Below are 27,226 nucleotides of genomic sequence, written 5' to 3' on the forward strand. Positions count from 1 at the left end.
TCCCCCACATATGTACACACACCAAAAGAAGAGGAGGAGAAATAGGAAAAGAAGGAAGTAGATCAGCCAAGGCCCCCAAAGTCCATGGCATGGAAGAGAGTTATTGGGAGAAACCAAAAGCAGTAGCTGACTAATTTGGAAATACTGAGTTCTGTCCCAGCTCCATCAAAGTAGTCCAGAGCAATCGAGACGGCTGAACCAAGGGCATGGGTGATATCAGAAAAATGAACCTGACTTCACTAATTCACGTGTTGTGTGACCCTAGACAATTAACCCCACTGCTCCGAGCCTATGCTGGTATGAAGGAGAATTAGGATACAGATTTTACAAGTTGTAAATGTTGTTCTTGGGGGAAGAGAGCCCAGCCTGGCAGTTGTGATGGCTCCTCCAGAGCCCTGGGCCATGGGAGAGGCTTCCTTCTGGAAAACTAGAATTGGGATATTGTCCTGCGCATCTGAGACTCTTTGTCTCTTTGTCTGTCTGTCTCCTTCCTGCCTCTGGCTCACTCTGGTAGCTCTGCGGGAGTTGCCAGAGCTGGGAGTTGGCTGTAGTTTGTGTTATTGTAACTTCCCATCCCGCCTGGCTCTGCAACCTGAGCCCATTTGCACCTCTGCAATCACCCTGCAAGGCATTGGGGGTGTCTCTTGCACAGACCCCCACTGGCTCCAGGGATGCCTTGGTGGCCTAACAGCCTCAAAACATGACTGACAGCCGACAACCCCACCCTCTGAGGTGCACCATGTGACTTTTCTGTCCTCGGCTCTACAGGCCCCCACCTAAAACAGTCTTTCTAGCATCCTACCTTTTTAACCTGGTCACCCACAGGTCGCCACACTGTGATATTATCAGAAACACCCACCAAACACCTACTGTGTGCAGTATGGGGCCAGGAGGGATGGGGCACCCGAGAGACAATGTAGCACACCACAATATGTACCCGCCCAACCCCAGCACACCCACTGGCCTTCTCCCCACTCTCTAAGTCCCACTTTGCCCATCTGTGCTATGTCCTATGCCCCACCTCCTCCTGCCCTGTGACTCCACTCTAGAGCCTGGACCCACACAGGTCCTCTTCCAGACATCCTTGTTGGGGTGTCTCCAGTGCTCACTCTTTCCCCAAGCTCCCACAGTGGGTTGGTACCTCCCCTGGGGCACTCACTAAACATATTTGAAATCTGCCTGGCTCTGTGTCTTCAGGTCTCAGTGTCCCCACTTATAAAACAGAACAGTAACACCCAGTGGATTGTGAAGCTGCTGAAACAGTCCATCAACCAGCTTGAACTAACGCTGGGGACATCATGCCCCCGTATGTAGCATTTTAATCTCTCTATCCTTAACAGCAAACAGTGACCATGACTGGTGCCAAAGGCTTTGTTGAGTAACTGGCTGGTGTGTAGAATGGCTAGATGTGTAAATAGAATACGAAGCAATATTTGTGGTTTTCCCCTAGCAGTCAGGGGGCGGGGACCAGGAAGATTCTGAAAGAAACTAATCTTTATTGTCTATCTATCACACACCAATGCTCAACATACACAAGAGAAGATTTCTGCAGAATGAGGAAGCGGATAGCGGCTAGGATAAGTCAGTGGGCCAGTCTCCTGCAAAGGGGATGAAGAACGTGTGGCTTTGACAGACTCCTAGGAGGAGGGGGCACGCTTGCTTGCTGGCTAGCCAGATGCCCCAGGCCTCCCAGTCCTGATCTCAGGCTTTGAAACTCCTGAGGCTGGGATGCCTGGGTAGGCAGGGTATGGCCAACGCCGAGCTCCAAGGGTCATGTGTCAACTGCTCAGCTGAGAACTTGGCTTGGGGGATTCAAAGGCTAGAGGTGGGCTGTGCTGAAAAGGGCACTTGGCTCCTGCCCTGTCCAACCCTGACTGAGGGCTCTACCAGCCCAGTGCCCCAGCAGCTTCTGTGCCCAGCAGGAGTGAAGTCCGGGCTTTCCTTCAGTAACCTGAAGCTTTCTTTCTCGTCTTTGCCCTCCCTGGCCCCACTAAGTCTTCCTGGTTGTTACTCCTCCTGCGGTCCCTCCTCCTTACTCCCACCTCCTGATTCCAAAAACCGCTCTGATTGCCAGGGTGGGTCAATGGTTAACACTCAGCTGGCTTTATATAAGCTGCCCCGGGCCACCTGCTGTGCACAGCCTCCTTGGTCCTTCAGTTTCGTGGCTACTGCAGGCGGCTGCTCTGGCAGCCTCAGCCCGGACTGGCTAGTCCTCACCATGGCCACCTGCTGGCAGGTCCTCTGGGCCTATCGTTCCTACTTGATTGTGCTATGTCTGCCCATTTTCCTGTTGCCTCTGCCAATCATTGTCCGAACTAAGGTAAGGATTGTGGGTCTCACTCAGCATAGGTAACTCTAGGGGTGGCGAGGGAGAGATCAGTGGGGCCAAAGGGAGGCATCTTTACTTTTCTCTTCACTTCCCCTCCCCTGAAAGTGAAGCCACTACTTCCAGTCTTCCTGGGAGCCAAGGGTGGGTTCATTCCGCACCCAATCCCTATGTAAAGTGCTCAGGTGCATTGGAGCCTGCCGGTTTGACGAACAGAAGCAGCTGCATAAAGGAAATGCAGGAACAGGCAGATGCGTTTCTCTGACTGCTGTGTGTCCACTCAGCCCTGAACTTAGTGCCAACCAGGGACAGAAGAGGCGAGTGCATAGCCAGTTTCTGAGAGGGAGGACGGGAGGAAGCTGGCCTCAGGCAGTTGTACCAACCCAGGAAGAAACAGAGTAAGTGTTGACCTGTAGTCTCCAGGTGGGCCACTGAGGAAGAGTCACACGGCTGGGGCACAAGGCTCCTGCCTTCTTCCCTACTTTAGGAAGTTATGCATAGCCCTGCTCTTATTCATTTGAACCCCACCACCTGCCTGTATGTACTGAGTGCACCTAGGAACCCTGTTCTCCATCCTATGAGGCAGGTCCCCTTGTCCCATTTACAAAAGAGGAAAGTGAGGGTAGGTCAGAACTCAGTTCTGTGGAGTTTGGGTCATATGCCCTCTTGGGTTCCTCTATAAGGAAATGAACATTAAATAACAAATCTCAAATTAGCCTGGGGATATAGTTCAGTAGCAATGCTCTTTCTTGCCTGCCACATGCAAGACCCCGGGGTTTGACCCCTAGCAATACCAAAACTAACAAGAAATTCCTAAATTTTAGCGAAATTATCCTGGAGCTTTGGGAAGGAAGCCCCCAGGAGGGTCTCATACCTTAACTTTGCCGTCTAGCTGCCTGTGCAAACGGTACGGCTTGAGAGAGACAGAACTGGAGGTGTGGCCCGGTCTCTAAGGCTGATACAGAATCTTGGCCCTGGACCATCCCACGCCCCCAGGACTACCCAATGAGCCACTACTTGTTGCTACAGATAGGGTTATGTTATCTCTGAGGGAGGAGACGCAGAATATGGCCCCTAACACCTGCTTAGGAATAAAGCCTGCCTGATTTTTGAGATGACCTTCTCGGGCCCAAACCGGTGGCGTCTCTATGCCGGGAATCTATCAGAGAGATTCCAGACCGGCTGGAACCCGTGTGACACCACCGCCACCATCCCGGGAGAAGCACACCTAGTTCAGAAAGATTCCCTGTTTTGCCCCAGGGTAGGGAAAGCCTGAGTTGGTACGGGAAGCTGTGCCTCTTGGTGGGAAGGAACTGTGTTAGGAACCCCGGGCTTTGTCCCCACCTCTGGACCTTGGGTTCCCACCCCACATAGGAATTCTAACCCTGTGTGATCAATTTCGCCTTCCCTGCTTGACCGTGCCCATCAGTATACAAACAAGCTATTATGTGCCTCACGTCATACAAACAAGCTATTATGCGCCTCACGTCAAACAAACAAGCTTCCTTTAGCTCAGATTCATTCCTTCTCTGAGATGCCCGCCCCCAAGAGCAAGCCTCAGAGTGTGCCTGCCTGCACACACACCCATATTCTTTCTCTCAACACCTCGGACTCTGCTATCTAAATTCCCATCAGCTTCCAGGGTTCCAACCCAAGGCCCATGCTCACCTTCCTCAACCCCGCAGCAGGGTTTGTCTCAGCTGGCCACATCCCCTTTGCTGTGTTGTCTTCACTTGACTTTGGGGACACCTAGTTTTGCCTCTCCTCCCTCCCATGCCATTCCCAGACTCCTTCTCCATCAGACTCTGCAGGTTTGCCAGCAACCCTCCCGTGCCCCCCCCTACCCCTCCCAACTTCTGGCCAGGTAATTGTATGTTGTCTTATGATCTGGAAAGCATCTGGCTAGCCGGGTGTGGCAGCGCCCACCTCTAAGCTCAGCATTCGGAAGGCTGAAGTAGCAGGATCGTGAGCTCAGTAGCCGCCTGGGCTGAGTTGTGAGAACTTGCCTCAAAAACAAAACAAGAACCCCACCCGCCACCCTCAAGTGTCTCTATGCCCACAAATCCTCATCTGGGATCCGACTGCAAACCTCTGCAGCTGTATGAGCCAGCTAACTTGGTCACGTGGCCCACAATATTTCTCTATATGAAACCTTTGCTTCTCCCCAACCTGCCTGACGCTCAGACCACCATCTCCAGAAAGCTCTTCCCACAGTCTTGCTGAGACTTGTTTCAACCTACCGCCTTTCGATGCTAGCCTTAACTTAGGTTATTCTGGTTGGTTCAGCTTCCTCCAACTGCTCACACACCAGCAGGACCTGTGTGCTCACTGTTCCCTCTACACGCTGCATATGTTTCCGATTTGTGATTGGATCAAATGCCAGTAAACTCGTTCTAAGTCAAGACGTTTACAAATGGAAAACACACGGAGTGTACCCACTAACACCCACCCACTAATCATAGCCTTGCCACGCAGCTCGGGGCAAGGCATGGTTTGTTCCTTTTCCTCATTCTACCCAGGAGCTGTGGCTTTCTACCAACACCCCTTATCACCTCAGATGATCTTACCACAAGTCTCCAGCCTGGGGAAAGATCAGTTCCTCACCTCTCCACCTTCCTAAAACCAGGAACTGTCAGAAGTTAGGGACATTTGTATTCTGAAAGACATCGTCTCCCCCTGGGCAGTCTCTCTACCCTGTCTTGTCTCACATGACCCTGCCTTCCTGACATCACTTCCCACCCTACTGTCAGGTAATCCTCAAGACCCTCTGCCAACTCCATACAGCCTTCCCAGTACAGTTAGAAATCAATTTGAACTTAAGATACCCAAGGTCCCGAGACTCCACACGGGCAAGCCTCCCGCTCAGACTCCACTCCCGCCATCCCACCTCTGCTGCCGACGCCTTCTCTCTGCTCCTGTCTGGGCTCTCCTCCTCCCAGATCTGCTCTTCTCCTGCTTTACTGGTCCACTTACATGTGTTTCAGAAGCCCTCTGTCCCACTAGTCGCTCCGGCATTCTATTTACAGAAAAGTCCCTGTTTAAAAGAGTGTGTCCGGGGCTGGGGTTATGGCTCCGTGGATAGAGAGTGCTTGCCTAACATACATGAAACCCTGGGTTTAGACCCCAGCACTGCAGAGACTAATCACGGTGGCATCCTCCAGTGATCACAGCAGCTGGGACATGGAGGCAGGGGAATCAGAAGTTCAGAGTCATCCTTAGCTACACAGTGAGTTTGAAGCTAGCCTGGGAAAGATGAGGTTCTGTCTCAAAAAATAGTGTATATTTCTTTACTTTCTTCCTATTTTTTGAAGCAAGGACTTTGACATACTCTCTGCAGACTCCCGTGGTCGGGTGTATCAGAGATGTTGGGCAAAGAGGGAACATTTCCTGAATTCCTATTGAGACTGCTCTCTGTAATTAGCCCCCAAATGTAAAACTGAGCCTCTTAGCTCTGGCTCCTAACACGGGAAGGAAAGCCCCCACCGAAGTTCAGCCCACTGTAATAAAATAGCTAACATTTATTGGATGTGTTTTATGCACTCGGCATCGGGCCAAGCACCTCGAAGCCTTAGCTCACTTGTTTCCCACGGAGGCCTCTGCTCAGCTGTGCTGTTGCTACTGTCTCCATTCCACAGACATGTAAACTGAGGTCCAGAGGGATGATGTAATTTGTTTTCAATGTCATCTGTAAAGAAAGGAAAAATGGAGACAGTCATCTGATCTTGGGGTCTCTGCCTGAAGCTGTCTGGAGAGGCTCCCATTACAGCTCCTCTCAAGCCTTTCTTGTTCACGGCCACCCAGTCAAGAGTTTCACGTTCATTCTATCACCAATGAGAGGGACACCCTCACTTTTTCCCAGGGGTAATTGAACAAAAATACAGATATTTTGCCCCCAGCCTCGCTGGGGTCCAAAGGAGGAGACACGTGTTTGTGCCACACAGATGGAGCGAGGGAGCCAATGAGCTCGGAGTAGGCAGTGACTTCTCCTAAGGAGTCCAAGTGGGCTGAGAAGCCACAGCTGCTAGAGGCCCCCCTGAGGGCAGGAAAGGGGGAGCATGGGACCAGCAAGAGCCATTATGTGGAAAGAACAACCATCAGCCTCTTGAACTGCTGTCACCTTTGACAGCTGACGGGGCCTGCAGTGTAGCGTTTGCTCAGCCCTGCAAGCAGAAGCACCCCTGTCCAGCAGAGACCTCCTCCCCATCTCTTCCCTTACGGGTAAACCTTGTATTCAGTGTTGTGAGTGGCAGGCACCGTTTATGTGTTCTGGAGAGAGGATGTGGAGGAGCCGTCTTTCCTATAGGGATGACATGGGACACACACACACACACACAAAAATGTACTGCCCCAGCTGTGGAAGCAGTATGGCAGGTATCTCCATATATGGCCTGGGGAGGAGCTGCCCTCAGTACAGGGCTCAAGTAGGGCCTCCCAGGGAGTGGACAGTTACCCTAAGACTAGAGTGGCAGTAAGAGCCAGATCAACCCAGCTCTGGGTGAAGAATTGTCCAGGCAGAACCTGTAGCAGGTGCAAAGGGCCAATGCAGGGGTGATGCAGGGGTGATGCAGGGGTGAGCTTGGCAAGCTGACGGGGCAAACAACAGTGCTGAGCTAGGGGCTTCCGCCATTACAATGTTGGGATGATCAAGTTCAGAAAGGAGGGGAGAAGGCAGCCTATGGCAGGCCTGTGAGGTTGGGGAAGAAGTGGGGGCTTTTTTCTTCAGGCAATAAGGAGTAAACAGAATGCTCACGTCGCTATAAATGTCAGTCAAAAATGCAAAAGCCTCTTGGAACCCAAAATGATCGTCTGCCAAAAAACAATAATGGTGCCATGTTGGTCAGAGATCGACTGAGACAAACATGTCTCTGCTAAGAACAGAAGAGAGCAGCATTTTTAATCGTGGGCACAGGATGCACAGTCCTGTGCACTTTAGAACTGGTGATAAGCATCCTTGGGACAAGCCGAGGCCCAAAGGCAGAGGGTATCTGTACAAGGAATTTAGACCCTCTATCACTCTCTGAGGAAGCAGGGTGCAGAGAATAGAGCATGACTTCTGGAGCCAGGTAGATAACAGAGGGCACTTCCGCGCACGTGTGGAGCGTATGCTATTGCTTATCCACAGACCTGAACACCACGGCTAGGAGGAGATGCTACAGCCAGCATCAGGGTGTCCCATCTCCAGGGCTCCGTAAACTCCACAAACTTCCTGTCTGCCACTGGCTCCCGGAGGCGCAGAAGGCCTTGGGCCCTGTGTGGACAGCCCACTTTCCCACAGCTGCTCAGAGGAGCTGTGGCTCCACCAGGGCCTCAGACCCTCCTGTCTATGAAGCAGGGAGACGTGTCTTGTCACACAACCCCAAGTGGTGAGCTGTGGTCCCCAGGAGTGGCAGATAGTGGCACCTGGAATGGATGGAGATAAATTTTGCCTGGAAGATTTGAAAGAGGAGTCACCCCCTCCCCAAAGCCAGGAGGTCCCTGAGGTAAAGACACAAAGTATTCTGACATAGATTTTACCCCCTGATTACTAAAACCTGACCTGGCTCATCGGCGCCCCTAGAAACATTGTGGGAAGAGAGGTAGAGTCTTCAATGGTAAAACCTGATTCCAGTGCGGGTGGTGGCCCTGGGCTTCCATAAGGAACATCTTCACTGAGGGCTATGGGACTGCCAGTTCACTCAACTTGACTGAGTCCACTCAGACACAGCAGGCCTGGCTCCAGGCACAAACCGTGATGTCAGGAGTTGTCCCCAAAGCTTTGTTAAAAACCCTGTGGCAGCTGGTTGTGGAAGACAGAAGTGGGAGGATATCTGTGAGTTCAAGGTCAACCCGGTCTACCGAGCAAGTTACAGGATAGGCTCCAAAAGCTACACAGGGAAGCCCTGTCTCAAAAAAAAAAAAAACCAAAAAACAAAAACAAAAACAAAATAAACCAAAACAAAAAGCCTGTGACATTGTGAGCCCACTGTTTCAATCCGATGTCCTGGAAGCCCCAGTAACTTGGTAGAAGGAGGCAGTTATTTGAGCCTAGGAGTTCAAGACCACCTTGAGCAATACAGAAAGACCTGGACAAGGAGAAAGGGAAAGGCAGAAGTGGGGATGGGGGGCAGAGCTGACAAAGGCACAGCTGTCTTTAAGATTTTTCAAGTGAGGGGGCTGGAGAGATGGCTCAGTGGTTAAGAGCATTGCCTGCTCTTCCAAAGGTCCTGAGTTCAATTCCCGGCAACCACATGGTGGCTCACAACCATCTGTAATGAGGTGCCTTCTTCTGGCCTACAGAATATTGTATACATAATAAATAAATAAATATAAAAAAGCATTCTATTATTAATATTTAAAAAAAAAGATTTTTCAAGTGATTGGCTAAAACTCTGTGACTGTGAAGAGTTGGAATGTGGCCGATCAAGAATTACAGAATTGCCTTCAGTTCCCATAGTGACCACTTGCTACCCAGCTCAGTATCTACCCTAACATCTTCTCAATGGCAAGGTAAGGCTGATGGAATCCTTAGCATCCTAGGAGCCTCTGCTAAGCCCGGAGCTGAGAAAGCCATCCACTAGCACGTGAGTGAGACCCGTAGAGGACTTCCAGCTCGGCTGTGGCCGCTGGCTGCCTGTCCCTACCAGTGTATTCAGGAAATGATTTGGAATCAGACTTTCTTCTGCTCTGCAATCAAAACTGTGCATGTACCCTGGTGTGGTGGTACAGCCAGGCGATGGTGGTGCACGCCTTAAATCCCAGCACCCGGGAGTCAGAGGTAGAAGGAGCTCTGTGAGTTCGAGGCCAGCCTAGTCTACAGATCAAGTTCCTAGACAGTCAGGGCTACATACTGAGACCCTGTCTCAAAAACATCAAGAAAAATATAAGTGCACATGGCCTTTCCCAGACCTGCACCTGGCCAAGAATGCTCACACTTGGCCAAGGATGTTCATGCCTGGCCAAGGATGTTCACACCTGCCAAGGATGCTTACACTTGGAACAACAGACCCTTCTTTTTGAAAGAGCTTTGTTTTGAAAGTGGAGGGGTTGGAGAGAGAAGATGGGTGCTGACTTTCTCTAGTTCCAGGAAGGTAGAGTGAAGAAGCCAAGAGGAACCAAGTAAATGGCACTCACCCAAACGAGAACAAGGCTGTAGCCGCCATCACTGTACTTGGCAGAGCCTCAAAGACAGGCAAGGGCATGGGAGGCTTTTGAGTGGATGGTGGCTTCCGGTGCCCCTCATGGAGGCTGCTGGGGAAGGTCAAGAAGAGGGTCACACAGGGTCATTGCTTGGTGGAGTGATCCTTGGCTGTTTCTGGCTAGCCTGGAGTTGGAAATGGGAGACAGGAAAAGGACACACTCCTGCTGAGAGTTAAAGAAGCGGGATGTAGGGATAGGGCTCTGAGCCAGGTGCTTCAGAGACTCGGAGACAAATTCTCATAGCTGAACTGGCCATTGTCCCCTTTGTGATATTCATCTATTCGGTCATCAAAGGTATTGGGCAATTAACATTTGCCTGTTATTCCTGGGAAGGAAGGATCTCTGTCTCTGTCTTTCTCTCTCTCTCTTTCTCTCTCTCTCTCTCTCTCTCTCTCTCTCTCACACACACACACACACACACACACACACACACACACACACACACACGAGTTCTCTCTTCATTTCAGTGTAGTTCATTTTCTTCAAAGTTCTATGTTGTTTTACTTTGTACATTTTAAAAGCTTAGTCTGAGGAAATGCAAGGCTTCTTCAGGTGTGAAGGCGTTCTGGTTCCCTCCCAGGGTAAGAAGCCCTCCGAGGTCCCTCATGTGTGTTCAAAGGCTCTCACATGCCCGCCATAGCACCTGTGCGGCCTTCCTCCTTTTCTCCTGTTTTTCATTATATCTTTTTTCTTCTTGGGCTGAGACGGAGCCCAGAACCTCTTGTGCTAAGCAGAGTCTCTGCTGCCAAAGTTTTCCCGGCCTTTGTACAATCAGGTAATTAAAACTCCAGGCTGGCACCCTACTGTCCCTGCTTCTGTCCTTCAAAGGCCTCCCATTTCCATGGTCCTGTCTTCTAGATAAAGTTCTCGACCTCTCTCGAGGCAGACAGGACTCTTTTCAAGTACATACATCTCCAGGAACCTGACCTTTCTGCCTATCTCAGCCCCTGGAAGTCCTTCTCCAGTCTAGCAGTAGGGGGCTCAGGAGAGGTCATTTCCCCTTGGGACCCTCACTCTTCTGGTGTCTCCTTTGCAGCAGTGCTTGTCAGATTACAGCCTAAATGCCCCAGCTTGCTCCAGGCCCTGAGAATGTCCCTGCACCCTACCAGCAGCATCCCCATGTTCTAGAGTCCAGGGACAGTGGAAATGTCCCGCTGTAAGCCAACCATCTCCACCCCAAGTTAACCTTCAATCCCCAGGAGGTACAAGCAGGGACACGTTTGACACTGTGGGCATTTGCTCCTGCCTCAGAGCCATGTGCTGCATGCACTGTGTCTGTGATGGGTAAAGGCCATGTCATCCACAGCCCTTCCCTTCCCTGCCTTTTCTATTCCCCAGGGTCCAGAGTCTGCCCTGGATTCTCTGGCACCCTCATTTTCGTGTGTGCCTCATATAGTCACCTGGCTCTCTAGAAGTTCAAAGCTACTCTCCAATGAACCCTGCCCTCTGTGTCCTAGGTGCACCCCACCTCCACACCTCCATACCAGCTCCCCACTTCCTCCCTATCCTATCCCCACCAGAAAAACTGTCCCTTTTCTTCCTATAAAGGAGACACGTGCATATATGGCTGGAAACGCTTCGTGGTGTTTTTTAGGGTTAAAAAAACTCCAAGAGAGGTTAAGTGACTTGTTCAAAGATGTACAGCAATAAAGCTGAGTCTGGGAGGTAGCTGCTGGAACTGATGTGGGCAGGCGTCCAGTGTCTGGTAGCTACAATCCAATATCTGTAACAGAGTCAGGCCTGGGGGCACATGCCTATAGTCCCAGCTACTTGGGAAGCTGAAGTCATTTGAGTCCCAGAGTTTGAGGCCAACATGGATAACTTAGTGAGACTCTGTCTCAGAAGCAAAATATCTGTAACAAAGTCCCCCAAAATAATGATGACAAGGAGCTAGGGAGACAGCTCAGTGTGTGAAGGGATTGCTGGGGAAAATGAGTCACAGATCCCCAGTGCCTGAGTTGAAAAACAAGTGCAGGGACTGGAGAGATGGCTCAGAGGTTAAGAGCACTGCCTGTTCTTCCAGAGGTCCTGAGTTCAATTCCTAGTAACCACATGGTGGCTCACAGCCATCTGTAATGAGATCTGGTGCCCTGTGATCCCAACTGTGTGGTGCTAGAGACAGGAAAATCCCTGAGATCCCTAAGGCTTGCACATGAAACGCGAAAACCATACAGATAAGCCTCTGCTTCATAATCCTGTTTTCCTTTCGTTGTTTTTTTGTTTTGTTTTGTTTTGTTTTGTTTTGTTTGAGAACAGAATTTGCCTGTGTAGTCCGAGCTGTCCTGGACTCATACTGTAGACCAGGCTGGCCTCGAACTCACAGAAATCTGCCTGTCTCTGCCTCCTGAGTGCTGGGACTAAAGGTGTGCGCCAGCACTGCCCAGCCGTACACCTGTTTTAAGTTGAGATACTTCTAAGCTAAAGCAGACAACTGCCTTGCCCGCCTCAGACATCCTCAGAACACTTCACATGTCTACGGGGGCAAACTCATCCAGCACAAACCTACATTTTTGCTTTTGGATTTTGAGATATTTTATACATATGTCTCTGTTTATATATTGTGTGTATGCACGCATGTGTGTTGTACATGTGGAGGTCAGAGAACAACTTGAGAATTGGCTCTCTTTCCACCATGTGAATTCTAAGTTTTGAACTCAGGTTGTCAGGCTTGACCGCAGGTTTCTCTATTCACTGGGCCATCTTTCTGGCCGTTTTTTGTTTCTTTTTTTTTTTTCCTTTTTTCTTTTTGCTTTGAGTAAAGGTCTCATATAGCCCTGAGTATGGCCTTGAAATCTGACCTTTCTGCCTACCATGCAAATACGAGGCACCACCATGCTGGCACAAAGCCTACTTTATAATGAAGTGTTGAATGCCTCTTTTTATTTGTTGAACACTGAATTCAAAGTTAAAGACAAAATGTTCATACATTGAGAACAAGGTATAGAAAGATATAGAAAGCTGTGGGAACATGTGTTGGTACAGGAAGGAGTGGTAAGGCGTGGTAAGTATGATAAGATGTGGCAAAGTATGATAAGGTGTGGCAAAGTATGATAAGGTGTGGCAAAGTATGGTAAGGTGTGGCAAAGTATGATAAGGTGTGGTAAGGTATGGTATAGTATGGTAAAGCGTGGCAAAGTATGGTAAGGTACAATAAGGTATAGTAAGATGTGGTAATGGATGGTACGGGGTTGGTAAAATATGGTAAGGTATGATAAAACATGGTAAAGTCTGGTAAGGTGTGGCAAAATATTTGAGATGCGGCAATGCACGGTAAGGGATGGTAAGATGGGGCACAGTTTGGTAAAGTATGGTAAGATGTGGCGAGGTATGGTGATGTCTGGAAATGTATGGTAAAGTGTTCATGGTAAGGTAAGTTACTTCATGGTAAGGTGTAGCAAGGTATGGCACCTAGCGAATGCTCATCGGTTTGAACAGTACGGTGTAGAAGATTCACAGTGGAGCCATGTGCGAGCCAGGACAATATCTGCTGACTTTGTTGGCTATGCTCATAGACTTCACAGGACGCTCCCAAAGAGATAGCATAGTTCTTCCATCGAAGTTCATGGGTCCCCAGGATTCCATGTCCCAGCTGGGAACCCATAATCCAGGAAGAACAAGCCAGCAAGGTTCATTATGCTTTGGCGGACTGCTAGGGAGGTGGAATGGGGACCTAGGGCTAAAGCCGCCCGGGTCAAGGTGGGGCTTTGAGATAATACCCTGGTGGAGCTAGAAATGGCCATCAAGGGTGAGGGTGGGAGTCACGTGCTAAACAGACAGGCGCTCTCCACACTCCAGACAGCACCTTGACAGTGTGCTAATGAGGCCTCAAAAGTGAAGCACCTTCCCTGGGTGTGATGACATGCACCAGAAGGCTTAGGCAGGAGAGTGGCAAGAGCCTCCCAAAGGCTGAGGTTACAGGCATGGGGTGAGGGCTCAGGGAATAGTTCAATTGGTAAAGTTCTACCATATAAGCATGAGGACTCAAATTTGATCCCTAGCACCCACATACAAATCCAGGCATTGTGGCACATGCTAGTAATCTGAGTGCTGGGGAAGTGGAGGTGAGTTCCCTGGGGCTCACTGGACAGCCAGCCTAGCCTACAGGTAAGCTGCAGGCCCGTGAGAAAACCTGGCCCCCAAAACAAGGTAGTCTCCACGCGCACACACACATACACACACGCACGCACACACATGCACAGCAAAGCAAAGCCCCTTGATAATTCCAGGCCACAGGAGGTGGCAGGCCCTGATAAGGTGTCTCTGTGGCTTCAGTCCTCCATTCCATGCCTCTGCCTCTCCACACAGGAAGTCTGGGGGTCCCACAAAGGGGAAGAATTGAGCACAGGTGGAAGGTAAAATCCAGGGTTCAAGAGCCAGATGGCTTGGTTTGCCCACTTACTACTTGTGTGACTTTAACATGTTGACCTAATTAATCTGCATCTTTCTCTTTTCTTTTCTTTTCTTTTCTTTTCTTTCTTTCTTCTTTTTTGTTTTTTGTTTCGTTTTGGTTTTTGGATTTGTTTTGTTTTGTTTTCATTTTGTTTTGGTTTTGGTTTTTGAGCCAGGGTCCCTGTGTAGCCCTGACTGTCCAGGGACTCACTCTGAAGACCAGGTTGGCCTAGAACTCAGAAATCTGCCTACTTCTGCCTCTCGGGTACTGGGATTAAGCACTACCACCCGACCGTGTCTTTCTCTTTTCATCTGTGAACTGGGAAGAGCCTTTGGGACCTCAAGGAACAACTGAATGTTACTGAAAAGCATTTCAAACCCACCGGTCATGGGACTTGGCAGGGAGACGGCTTGGGATGCTCAGCAGGGCAGTTTTTCTGGAATCAGCAGTGCTGACCCCTAACCTCCTTCTGTCTCTGGTCAGACATTTCTAGGGTTGGAGCCACGAGGGTCCAGAGGGGATGACCTGTCCTTAGTCTGAGGGGTGGGTAAGCAGTTGTCTGTCCAACCAAGTACAGAGGAGCTAGAAAAAACTGGCATCAGCAGAAACCAGCTGGTCGAGGAAAGAGGTGGATCTCTGGTCAAGGGTCATGGGGGCCCTACCCCTGAGCTAATGAGTTCAGGTTCAATGCTAGAAGGGGTAGAGGTTGAGTGTGTTCAATCAATTCCTGGCATCGCTAAACAAATGAGAGCTTGCCCAGAGACAGCCAAGAGCGTGGCACCCAGTGCAGCTCCAAGAGCACCTTCCTATGTGTTTCTCAGGGCGTGTTCTCTGGAACCCTCGGCCTTATGCAATCCTGCCACTCAACCCGAGTGCCTGTTCTAATGCCTGTCCTAACTCAGCCACTCCTTGGCTGTCCTGAGACCTTGAGCAAGCCACTTGATCTCCAGGCACCTCCATAAACTGAGACCTCCACACCCACCTTAATGGTGCTTATGTTTTTAACAGAAGTCCTAAAAGTTGCTCAATAACAGCTTCCTCATCCCCCAGGCCTCTGCTCCTCACTCCCCACGAGAGAAACTCTCCCCCTAGCATCAGAACACTAAGGCTGCAAGGCTGCAGGTGCTGAGGGTGAGCCTAGTGGTAAAAGAAGGCAAACAATTGGATGGGTAAGGAAGGAGAGTCCCAGCCCACAGCTTATAAACACCCCACCACCACCACCCTTCCCCCCCAGCTTCACCCCCCCCCATTCCTTCCTCAGTCAACAGTCTGGGCAGTGTCCCTGCCCAGAGGCCTCCCTCTGGCTAATCATTCTTTGGCCCCGGGAGAGGATCTGACAAGGAGGCTGGACCCCTGATGTCTTGGGCCCATGTCTGGCCTCCGTCTAGCCTAGGCTTAGGATCAGGATCTGTGGACCTAAAGAAGGAAAGGGAGATTTCTGGTACTCAAAATCTGTGCCTCGGAGTGACCCCAAATTCTTTGCACAATGCAAAGATGGGAGATGCTCTCACCTTGTCTGAAAAAGTGAACCGCGCCTTGGTTTCTGTGCCGAGCAGCCCCAGCAGGAGGCAGATGTTCAGCCTCCCAAAATTCCAGGAGATCCCTTCCCTTGGACAAGATTAGCTTCAAAACTAGGGCTCCACGGATCCAGATGTCACCAAGCTGTCCTGGGGTAGAGCTCAGAAGCAGAAGGCTTGCCTAGCTAGCACGCACAAGTTTGACTCCCACCAAGAACCACTCAGTAAAGAAACAAGCATGAGTTGAAAGGATCAAGGTCCTGGGCGATGCTTTCCACCCCCTCCTCTCGCGGCCTCCCTGGAGTCTTCTTGAACTACGTGAGGCCTGTTATAATGCCCAGCTCCAAGGTCAAAGACAAGAGGAGGACACTGTTTTGTTTTGTTTGGGATGGGGTCTCATTGGTGGTATACACCTTTAATCCCAGCTCTTAGGAAGCAGAAGCAGGTGGATCTCTGTGAGCTTAAGACAAGCTTGGTCTACATAGCAAGCCTGGAGCTAGCCAGTGCTATACAGTGAGACTTTATTTCAAAATAAATACAACAACCACTACAACAACAACAAATGAATGAACCCAAACCTGAGATAGTGTTTCATGTCTAGTCCAGGCTGTCCTCAACCTTGTGTCGCCAAGGATACAGCTCGCCTCTGTCTCCTGAATGCTGAGGCTTACAGGCTACATGGTGCTTGGGATTATACACAATGCCCTATACATGCTAGAACATGCTAGCAAGTGAGCCACTTTTCTAGCTCTTTCTTCTTTGCTTATTTCCATTTTGAGATGGGAACCTTGAACTTGGGAATCAAGTATTCTCAGGCTCTCCTCATGCTGGCACAAATGGCCTGGTTTCTCTTGAGGGCAGAAGGGGAGGTAGCTATACCTTCTAACCCCTCTGTCTGCTTCTCTCCTCCTGCCCACAGGAAGCCTACTGCGCTTACACCATTATCCTCATGGCGCTGATGTGGTGTACCGAGGCCCTGCCCCTGGCTATCACTGCCTTGTTCCCCATCGTCCTCTTCCCCCTGATGGGTATCATGGATGCCTCTGAGGTAAGCACCCCATCCACAGGAGGAAAGGCTACAGGGAAGGGATGGGGAGATCTTAACTAGAGCCTTGGAACCAAGGACACCACTTCACAAAGTTGTGGAAGAAGGCAGAGGGTGTGGGAGACAGCCAGCTAGGAGGCAGAGAGTATCAACATGCATGGCTGTTGTGCGAGTTCATTCACAACAGGAGGAATGAGCCCTACCAGAGATGTGCAAGGCCTGCAACTGGAGGGGGGCAATGAAAGCCAACTGAAGAACTCCCCCAGTAGCTGGTCCTGCTAGCACATTGCTGCAAGTCGGGCACTGAGAGGCCGACCATGAGGATCTTAAGTTCAAGACCAACCTGAACTACCTAGGTAGACCCTGTCAAAACAAACAAAAAGATAAATCGTCACCTGTCTCCATATCCACAGAGCCAAAGCGGGAATTTTTATATAAGACACCCTTTGGATGTCCCAGGATGCTCAATTCTCTTACTTAAGATGTGTAGTGTTTTCATAGAGACTCACACACCTTCCTTGTGGTACCCAATATGAGTAAATGATTGCCATAATGTATTGTTTAGAACATAGGGCCGAGGAGGTGGCTCAGCAGATTAAGGCACTTGCTGCCCAGCCTCACACCGTGAGTTTAATGCCTGGGATCCACTTAGTGGGAGAAGGGATCGACTTCTACAAGTTGTCTTCAGACCTCCACACTCTAGCCATGGTACATACACACACACAAACACACACACACACACACACACACACACACATAAGTAGATGTAAAACAAATTTTAAAGACAGCAATGTAGAGGCAAGCATGTACACATTCAGCACAGATATAATTTCCTCCTGAGTATTTCTTGTACAGGGGTTGCCTCATCCATGAATGCAGATCCCACATACAAAAGCCTAAGAAAGGACTGGCTGTATATACTTTTTTGAAGGTGTATGCACTACACATGTGTATTAAGTCTGTGTGGATGTATGTATATGCATCACATTTGTGCCTGGTACCATCACATTTGTGCCTGGTACCCTCGGAGATCAGAAGAGGGCATTGGGTCCCCTGGAACGGGGTTAAAGATGGTTGTGAGCTGCCATGTGGGCACTGAGAACCGAACCCAGGCCCTCGGGAAGAGCAGCAAGTGCCCTTAACTGCTGAGCCATCTCTCCAGCTCCCGACTCTATACTTCTAATGTAATGGCTCTTCGGTTTGAACCGCACCAGAACCACCTGGACTGAGGAGCAGAACAGAAAGACGGGCCTCCCTCTGACCTGACTAAGATGGAGCTAAAAAGGGAATCTCATCTCACCTTCATTTTTCCTCCCCCACCCCTTCTTTCTCTTCTTTTTCTCTTCCTCCTCCCCACCTTCTTCTCTTCCCCCTTCATTTTAACACTGGGTCTTGCTGTTCAGCCCAGGCTGGCTCAGTCACACTCTTCCTGCTCCTGGGGTTCAGTAGAGCTACCAGGCCTGGCTGAGCATTTTGTTTGTAACAAGTCTCAGATGATGGTGATGATACTGGTAGAGACCACACGTACTCTCCAGAAAGAGCCGGGGAATTATCTTCCGTGCTCTGCTTGAAGCACACCTGTTCAGGCTACAGTCTCTTAGTCTCTCAGAGAGAAGAAAAGCAGTGAGTCTGACAGGAGCCTGGCTCGATTGCCCAAAGGCCATTTCCATTTGGTTCTGAGGTCCCAGAGGAATACCAGTTTGTGAGGATGTCATGACTGGTCCCCATAAGTCATCTCAGATCCATCCCCACTCCCCAGGTCTGCATAGAGTACTTCAACGACACCAACGTACTGTTCGTCGGGGGGATGATGGTGGCCGTGTCTGTGGAGCACTGGAGCCTGCACAAGCGCATCGCCCTCCGAGTGCTCCTCATCATTGGAGTGCGGCCTGCCCTGTGAGTCCGTGTGGGATCCAGGGTGGGAGAAACATACGGGCATCCCATGTCTGGAAGGAAGCTGGAATGGCGGAGTGTCTGTCTGTTTGACTGTAGGTTGCTTCTGGGCTTCATGTTGGTCACAGCCTTCCTCTCCATGTGGATTAGCAACACAGCCACCACAGCCATGATGGTGCCCATCGGGCACGCGGTCCTGGAGCAGCTTCAGGGCTCACAAAAGGATGTGGAGCAAGGCAGTGATAACCCTACCTTTGAGCTCCAAGAAGCAAGTCCCCAGAAGGAGGCAACCAAACTCGGTAAGAGACCTGAAGCAGACTCCGTCCCTAGACCTAAAGCAGTCCCTGTCCCCAGATCTGAAGCAGATCCTACCCCCCCACCAGACATGGCTTCCATTCTGAAAGGCCCATGGGAAAAGAGACAGGCAAGTGACTGACATGACCAGATATTCCTGAGGTTTTCTCGGCTGTAAAAAGTGGAGACTGCTGAGATAACTCAGGAGGTGAAGGTGCCTGCCACCAAGCCTAAAGGCATGAGTTTGATCCTCAGGACCCACATAGTGGAAAGAGAAAACTGATTCCTGCAAGGTGTCCTCTGACTTTCATATGTGCACTGTGGCATGTGTGCATGTATGTGTTTGTACGTAATAATAATAATGTCTCAAAAATATTAAATGCCAACATTTAATTGTGGGCTAGGTATGTAGCTGAAGGGAGGGTGCTTGCCTGGCATGTGCAAGGTCCTAGGCTCCATCAAAACAGCAACAACAACAATAATAAACAATGAGCACAAAGCTAAGCGACCTGGGCTAGCACATCATAGCAATCCAAGAGTTTGCTGAGAAGTGAGCTGCAGTCTGGGGAACAAGAAGGGCTCTGGGCTTCATCCCTCCTACTTGGGCTAGGTAATCCTCTTGCTTCTTTGTGATTGTTTCCTGAGAGAAGGTGAACGGGACTGTGTCTGAGAACACTCCCAACCCAAAGCTCCAGAGAATGCTGGAATCTGGGCATAGTCTCTGTCCCCCCTGGAAACTCAAGTCCATCACCAAGGGGCCCTGGAGGCCCCAGAACCCAGCCAAGATTCCTGCAACTCATCTTGCACCTGTCCCCATGAGCTTTCTTTCCCTTGTTGGCAGATAATGGACAGGCTGTCTCGGCCTCTTCAGAGCCCAGCACACAGAAGACTCGGGAGTATAGCCGCTTCCACCAGGGTCTGAGTCTGTGCATTTGCTACTCGGCCAGCATTGGGGGCATCGCCACCTTGACAGGCACTACCCCCAACCTGGTGCTCCAAGGCCAGATGAACTCGTGAGTGCCAGGGGAGAGGGGGAGGGCAGGATGAATGGGGAATTTGCACTCTTGCTGTGGTGAAAATGGGACCAGGCAGTTTCAAGGACAATGTCACACAGTAACCCATGTCCCCTTCACCAGGCTCTTCCCCCAAAATGGCAACGTGATCAACTTTGCTTCCTGGTTTGGTTTTGCCTTCCCCACCATGGTCATCTTGCTGCTGTTGGCTTGGATATGGCTGCAGGTCCTCTTCCTGGGTTTCAAGTAAGTGATGCCATAGGTAAGAGAAACCCAGCTCCCTACCTGTGCCCCAGGAACCTCTGATGCATCCAAACAAGGTGGGGGACCATACCATGAGAAGCCCCCTTCTCCTCTAAGTGACTGGTCTGCCATGCAATGGAATGAGCAAGCTGAGTCTGGAGAAATGGTGAATCCTGGGATTGAAAGTCATGTCTCGTGTGTGCGTGCATGTGTGTTCATATGTATGCACAGGTGCACATGTCTATATGAATGTGTATGAAGATCAGAGTTTGACATTAGCTGTCTTCCTCAACCATTTTTCCCCTTATTTTTTGAGACAGGGTCTCTCAGTGAACCCAGAACTCATCCAGGTTACGATGCCTAACCAATGAGCTCCAGAGAGCCTTTGGTCTCTGCATCCCTAGCTCCATTTTTTTTACATTCAAATTCTGGGGCCAGAACTCAGATCTTGATGTTTACATGGCAAGCATCTTACTTAGCCAGTAACCATCTCTCCAGCCCTGAAAACCACATCTCCTGGTACCCCCAACCCACCCCCGCCAGTCAAACACCTTCCCATAATGCTCCATGGTCCTTGGGTGAGCACTTGGGGATTCCACATGGAGCACAGTCAGTTAGAGAAGCATTTGAGGTGGTCCTCCTGTTTGCCTGCCCATGTGCTGACCACTAGGACTCCTGCACCTTAGGCAAAGTCTCTATCCTTGCCATTCTCCATTTGATGAGGGCCACAGAGAGGAGAGCACAGAGAGTGGGCATTCCAGAAAGTTCCTGTACATGAAATCTCAGTTGATTCCTGCAGGACTGATAGTTAGCCAGGGTTAGAAGTGGGGAAAGGTATTCAAACAGGAGAGGTGAGAAGCACAGAGGCCAGAAAGCCCTGGGTGTGTCTGAAAACACTGCTTCCCAAGGGCTGAAGTGCAAGAAGCTGTCAGAGAACAATCACAGAGGACTTTGTTGTGTGCCACATAGAGTTGGGACCTTGTCCTTGAGGGTAAGATGGAGAGGTAAATTTTATCTTCGTGCAACCCTGAGTTACTCCTCATTCCAGTTTAGAGACCTATGTTGAGAAGTATTGGGTACCTGGGCATGGTGGTATATACCTGTCATCTCAGTACCTGGGGAGCTGAGGCAGGAAGATCGTGAGTTCAAGGCCAGCCTGGGTTACATAATATCCTGTCTTAAGAACCCAAAGTGACGTAAAATAGTCAGAGACCCTGCTAAGACTCAGCTGAACTCAAGTCTGCAATCGGTTAGTGATGTCAACGAGCACACGGGCCAAAGTGGTGATCTGAGTATTACCGGGGTGTGAGCCATTATTCACCCATTCCTTCCAGGCAGAGGGGAGCCACAACAAGTTGTTAAGGTGTACTTTGAACAAATCACTTGGGCAGCTGCAAGGAGACTGGATTAAGGCTGGGAGCTGGTGTGAAGCAAGGGAGTAGTTGATGAAGTCAGCACAGTGTCGGGTACTGGAGGAGCCAGAGATGTGTGAGACATGATCTTTGCCCTGAGAAACTCACAGACCAGCCGGTGATAAGATTTACCCAAGTGTAAAGCGAAATGCCAGCACAAGGTAAAGAGACAGCATAAGGGGGCAGGCAAAGCCTTCTGAACAGCTAAGGACTATGAAGGTCCCTGCTGAGGCTGGCAGGGACAGCCAGGGTAGGCATGAGGGAAGGGAGAAGTTCCCGGAATGTTAACAGAAAGGGGAGCTCAGAATCAGGACCAAAAGGACACTTGGAGTCTGGGCCACTCAGCCCTCTCTCTCCCTGGGCGCAAAGGGCTCAGCACAAGAGACCCTTCAGAGCAAGGGCGACAATGGAGAAGACAAGGAAGATACAGCTTCCTTGTTGAAGAAAAACCACAAACCCAAGCCAGGCCTGGTGGTACACACCCATAACCCCAGCACTCAGAAGGCTGAGGCAGGAGGATCAGGAGATGAAGACTAACTTGAACTAAAAAACGAAACAAAGGGTTAGAAACGTAAGACAGAAGAGAGTTTTCCTAGCATGCGTGAAACCAGTCCCACATAATCTGGGCATGATAATGTATGCCTAGAATTAAGGTCAGTCTGGGTTATATGAGACCCGGTCTGAGGGGAAGGGGGGGCAACTATGCCAAGATGCTCCTCTGGGTCCTGGACTCTCCTAACTGTAAAGCCAGGACCTAAGGATTTTGCCCCATGCCTGGTACGACTGACCGTTCACACACTGCCCCTGCCTCTGCCTGCAGCTTCCGGAAGAACTTTGGCTTTGGGGAAGGGGAAGAAGAACAAAAGAAGGCAGCCTTCCAGGTCATCAAGAACCAGCACACGCTACTTGGCCCCATGAATTTTGCAGAAAAGACTGTCACTGTCCTCTTTGTTTTCCTGGTGGTGCTCTGGTTCACCAGAGAACCAGGCTTCTTCCCAGGCTGGGGTGACACGCTTTTTGCCAATGAAAATGGCCAAAGGTGAGACCTGCCAGAGGGCAGAGGGGAGACTGCCGGGGACTCTGAACTAGAAAGGAAGAAAAGGAAGGTGGAGGGTGGGAAGGGAGTTGAGGCGGGGACAGGATATCACCAGGCATGTTGATGGTGGGGTCCCTTCTCTGTCCCTTACTCAGTCTTCCCCTCTTGCCCCTTTCACAGCTTGGCATCAGATGGGACAGTGGCCATCTTCATCAGCCTAATTATGTTCCTCATCCCCTCCAAGGTCCCAGGACTGACCCAGGACCCAAGTAAGCACCTGGACTGGGACCGGGAAGGGTCTCCAGAGGGCCCTGCCTGCAGGCATATAGCCTACTGCCTTCTACCACATCCAACAGGAGCTAGCAAAGCTTAGAGGGGTTGGAGTGACCTGCCAAGGGCACAGGGACTCAGGGACAGAGGTGGGATACTACAGGGATGGAGACTGAGGGACTCCCTTCAACCTGGCTTACTAGGAACCCACTTAATAGGAACCCACTCAGGAAGGCCTCAAGTGGAGGGGAGGGAAGGCCTATTGACTTTTGGTGACCACCCTTGTCTGCTTGGGGAGTAGACAAACCAGGGAAGCTGAAGGCTCCTCCTGCCATCCTCACCTGGAAGACAGTGAACGATAAGATGCCTTGGAATATCCTGATCTTGCTGGGTGGGGGCTTTGCCCTGGCCAAAGGCAGTGAGGTGAGAGCCTGTTTGAGGGAAACCCTGGGATAGTCCCTCACCAGCCTTAGGTACCTCTCCCCAGTTGGGTTCTTGAAGCCCAAAGGAAAGTAGGTCTCTCTCAGCGATGCTCCCCACCCGCACACCAGCCACTTATTCTTGAAGCCAATGCGATAGGCCTGAAAACCCACAAAGCTAGTATTGGCTTGATGCCATAACAGATGAAGCCTCCAGGGGGCGACAGATAACAGTGTACCAGTGACCAGAGCGTCTTTTTCTTGACCTTCCATCCAAAAGAGCAGAAAGATTCAGGATACTGCAGCCCTAGACCCCTGGGTCCTGGCTGATGTAGGAGATTCCTGGGTCTGTGGTTAGTATATCCACAGACTGTGCCAGACACTTTGCTTGATGTGGAGGAGACAGGAACTCAGCGCTGGGCATAACATCAGGTCCCACAGCCTGGCATGACAGTGGGTGGGGACAGACCCTGGGAATTGCCCATTTTCCAAGCAGCCTCTTCCAGTCTCTTCAAGCTCCATCGCCACCACCAAAAGCAAGGTCCCTTCAGCCCTAAGGCTTGGGGAGGGGGGGTGCTCAGATGATCCAGGAGCTTCAAGAGAGCCAGGAAAGCAAGGTACTCACACTCACAAATCGCAGGTTTCCCACTAGAACCTTCCCCCTCAATCCCACTGGTCCCAAGGAGCAGCAGGGAGCCCCCTTGGTCCTAACTGGGCACCAACTTCCTTCAGAGTTGTTTGACTTGAAGGCCGTGGAGATGTGGGCAGGGCCAGGGCCTCCCAGAGTTGCAGCTGGGGACCCCGGAGATTTTCTGTCTCCTATCTGTCGCCTCCTTCTGCCATCAGCAATCAGGTTTGTCTGAATGGTTGGGAGAAAAGCTGACTCCGCTGGAGCACATACCGCCACCAGCCACGGCCTTCATCCTCTGCCTATTGGTTGCCATCTTCACCGAGTGCACCAGTAACGTGGCTACCACTACGCTCTTTCTGCCCATCCTGGCCTCCATGGTGAGCTGACTCTTCCAGGCAGCCCTCCTGCCTGTTCTCTACCCCGCAGCTCCTCAGAGGGGCTGGTCCAAACCTCCTCTTCTGCACGGAGAGAACCACCTCCCAGGCTTCCCCCAGTTCCAGATGTTGAACTCAAGGCCGTCTGGCCCCTGAGTCACCTGTCCCGAGTGACATCACTCTTTGAGTATCCCAGTGGGGCTGACTAGAGGCCTCACCCACCTCCCCACCCAATCCCTGTTCTGGTCATTCCAGAAGTGATGGGGGTAAAATTGCTCCCTGGAGCGTCCCCAGCCCCCTTCCTCCTCAGGCGTGTCCCCACAGTCTTTGATGACACCTCCTGAGCCCCTTTGAGATCGGTTTTATGGGCCCCTCCCCTCACTACACCCCACAGGGCAGGGCAGCACATTTATCTCCTCCAAGAGGTCAAGGGGCCCTCTCCAGGTCACCCAGAGCACTCTGCCCAGGAATGGGGTTCATGACCGGAGGGGGGAGGGGCATGGTAGCCCCCTCAAAGTGAAGAAGCCTGGGCTCCCCACGGAGCCGGGACCAGGACCCACTGTGCCCACTGTCATTCTCCAGGCACAAGCCATCTGCCTTCACCCCCTCTACGTCATGCTCCCCTGCACCCTGGCTTCCTCCTTGGCTTTCATGCTACCTGTGGCCACTCCGCCCAACGCCATTGCCTTCTCCTTCGGAGGCCTCAAAGTGTCCGATATGGTGAGTGGCTAGGAGATGGGAATGCCTTAGCACACCACCTGCCTTGTCTCTCCCTCTCAAGGCACCATAACGCAGCTGAGGGACCCTGAGGTTCCCAGAGAAGATCTGGCCCTGGGGCTGGGGGAATGGCAGGAACTCTGACATCTTTATACTCTGCAGTCCCAGGTCACAAATAAAGGGAGGGGGCATTCAGAAGTTCCAGGGGTGGCGGCATCCCCACTTAATGAAGTGGCCTAAGAGAAAACAAGGCTCAGAGCCCCAGAAGCTTATAAGGAACTCCCACCTTCCCTGTTAGGATGGGCAGTCAAATAAATGACAAAGATGTTGCCTAATACTGCAGTTTAGACCGAAGGCAGGACTTCCCAAGGGCTCTGCTGATGAGAGGGGTCCTAAGCACCCCTGAGAGCTGAGGAGTGTGTTTCTGATTCACATTGGCTTGCCTCACCCTAGGCCCGGGCCGGATTCCTGCTCAACATCATCGGGGTGCTGACTATCACGCTGTCCATCAACAGCTGGAGTTTCTCCATCTTCAACCTGGACAAATTCCCATCCTGGGCCCACTCCAACTCAAGCCAATGCTTTCCCAGCCTGCCCAATTCCACCGAACCAGGCCTTTAGACTAGGATACCACCTAGTTCTGCTGGGGAAAGCCCACTGGTGCCACTCCTCAGAGCCAGGAGAGGGCGCTCCAAACGCCAAGTCCAAGGCCAGTGTTGGAGAATCGGCCGGCGCATGTGCAATCGTGTATTCCTGTGTCTGCAAAGATCGTGTGTATGCTGTTTCTCTGTGGTACAAAGGAAGATGCTCGTGCTTTCGTATGCCGTGCGGGGACGCGCGTGTGTGGTATGGCCTGCGAACGCCTGGGTGGCTTTATGTAAGGTGACAGCGCCCGCCCTCTATCTTCCAGCTAGACCTCCAGACCTATTTGCACTGTATTTATTGAAACTCTGGGCTGGAGGCGCCTGGGAGCGGGAACTCCAAAGTTCATTAAAGATTTTTTTCAATAGAGTCCGGGTGGGTGATTTTCCCGGCGCTCTCAGGGCCTGGAAGCAGAGGTCTCTCACCCCTGCCAGGCCGTTTGGAGTGGGCGCAGCCACCCAGCAAAGCTGCAGTGACTTCACCAGCGGCTAATTGGGAGCTGCCAGTCTCTGCGTGCCTTTGGGAAAACCGGCCTCCCCGTTCCCAGAGCACTCCCTGGACATTTACATAAAACCCTCTGCCCCTGCCAATTCCTCACCGACCCTTCCTCCAGCTGGAAAAACCGGTCCCGCTAGACCGGAGGAGACAGGCTGACCCATGCCAGGGTGCTCAGAAAGATGGACCCTCATCCAAAATGGTAGCCCACAGGAAGATAGATAAGACACCTAGATAGGCACACGGGAACAGGCTCAAACCTGCTGTGGCCTTCAGAGTCCAGAGCCAGACAGTATATAGCAATCTGCCTCCTTACCCATCCCACGCGACACTCTCATAGACCCCAGATACCAGCGTCTGGCAAGGTGGGGATGGATGGCACATCAACCATCCATTCTAGCATCAACACCTCACCCAGTTTGGAAGTCCATCGCTGCGTCTGTGTGTCTGTCCTAAGTCTCTCAGTGCGGATGGTGCCATGTAAGCCTGGGATTCATTTGTGGACTTTCCTAAGTCTTACCCAATTCCCTTCTGCAGTAGAGGGAAAGAGAAAAAGATATTAACAGAGGGAGAATCAGTTGTGAAGACAAAAAAAGCGTTCATCCTGTTCACCGTCTTTACAGAGCTGGGGACCCGTAGGGAGAGCAGCCAGGAAAGAATATGGCTGTCTCTGGGGGACATGGATCCTGACAGAACATGCCAAGCATCCAGGGGGAGTGAGGTGTGTTAAGAAAGTGACTCTGCCCTTACCCCCGCCACACACACACAAGCTGGCATTCCCCACACATGAAGTACAGCCACAAACCACGTGAGCCCACCCCCAAGGCCTCAGGGGACTATCCCCCAGCAACGCAGTGGGCTCCCAGGAGGGTGGCGAGAAGGATCTTCTCTGCTACTACGGGTACCTGAAGCCCAGGCCTGGCTGGGGACGGCTTCACAGGGCACAAGCAACTACCTGCTCATTTGTTGTTTTGAGTTTTTGAGACATAGTTTCCTCATGTATCCCAGGCTAGCCTAGAACTCCCGATGTAGACTAGGCTGGCCTTGAAGGTAATCTTCCTTCCTCAGCCTCTTGAATGCCACCAAATCCATCTGAGGCCCACTCAACTCTAGACCCTGTTAGCCCTGCTCAGAGGGGCAAGTGGACTTCCTGGTCCTGCCTTTTTCAGGGCAGATGGACACCAACCAGGCTAAGGCCAGAGTTGGTGGGCCATGCAGGTACTGTCCAAGCCTCCCTCAACTGCTCAGACATTCCTCTCCTCAGCCACCTGGATCCAAGAAGGCTAGGCAACAGGCAGCCCTTGTCTGCCTAATTTCCGTCATTAGCTGGGTC

The 27,226-nt window shown here is 51.2% G+C and overlaps 1 protein-coding gene across 1 annotated transcript; it reads left to right on the forward strand.

Moving 5' to 3' along the window:
• Window positions 1–2,068: 2,068 nt before the first annotated feature.
• Slc13a2 (solute carrier family 13 member 2) lies at window positions 2,069–25,767 on the forward strand. The gene is made up of 12 exons (XM_085695439.2): window positions 2,069–2,320; window positions 16,329–16,457; window positions 18,214–18,350; window positions 18,447–18,646; window positions 19,483–19,654; window positions 19,778–19,900; window positions 22,130–22,348; window positions 22,526–22,614; window positions 22,917–23,038; window positions 23,881–24,042; window positions 24,622–24,759; window positions 25,210–25,767. Exons 1-12 carry the CDS (start codon window positions 2,084–2,086, stop codon window positions 25,375–25,377), a joined length of 1,896 nt encoding a protein of 631 aa, XP_085551565.2. The 5' UTR covers window positions 2,069–2,083; the 3' UTR covers window positions 25,378–25,767.
• Window positions 25,768–27,226: the final 1,459 nt, after the last annotated feature.

Source organism: Myodes glareolus, chromosome 9 (assembly GCF_982192425.1).
Source record: "Myodes glareolus chromosome 9, mMyoGla1.1, whole genome shotgun sequence".
Classification (NCBI taxonomy): Eukaryota; Metazoa; Chordata; class Mammalia; order Rodentia; family Cricetidae; genus Myodes; species Myodes glareolus.

Excerpts from the sequence above, each read along its gene's own strand:
- Slc13a2 (XM_085695439.2), top strand. The coding sequence starts at position 2,084 with ATGGTTAACACTCAGCTGGCTTTATATAAGCTGCCCCGGGCCACCTGC. Across the intron at positions 18,351-18,446 it reads ATTGGAGTGCGGCCTGCCCT|GTTGCTTCTGGGCTTCATGT; the intron begins GTGAGTCCGTGT and ends GTTTGACTGTAG. Across the intron at positions 18,647-19,482 it reads GAAGGAGGCAACCAAACTCG|ATAATGGACAGGCTGTCTCG; the intron begins GTAAGAGACCTG and ends CCTTGTTGGCAG.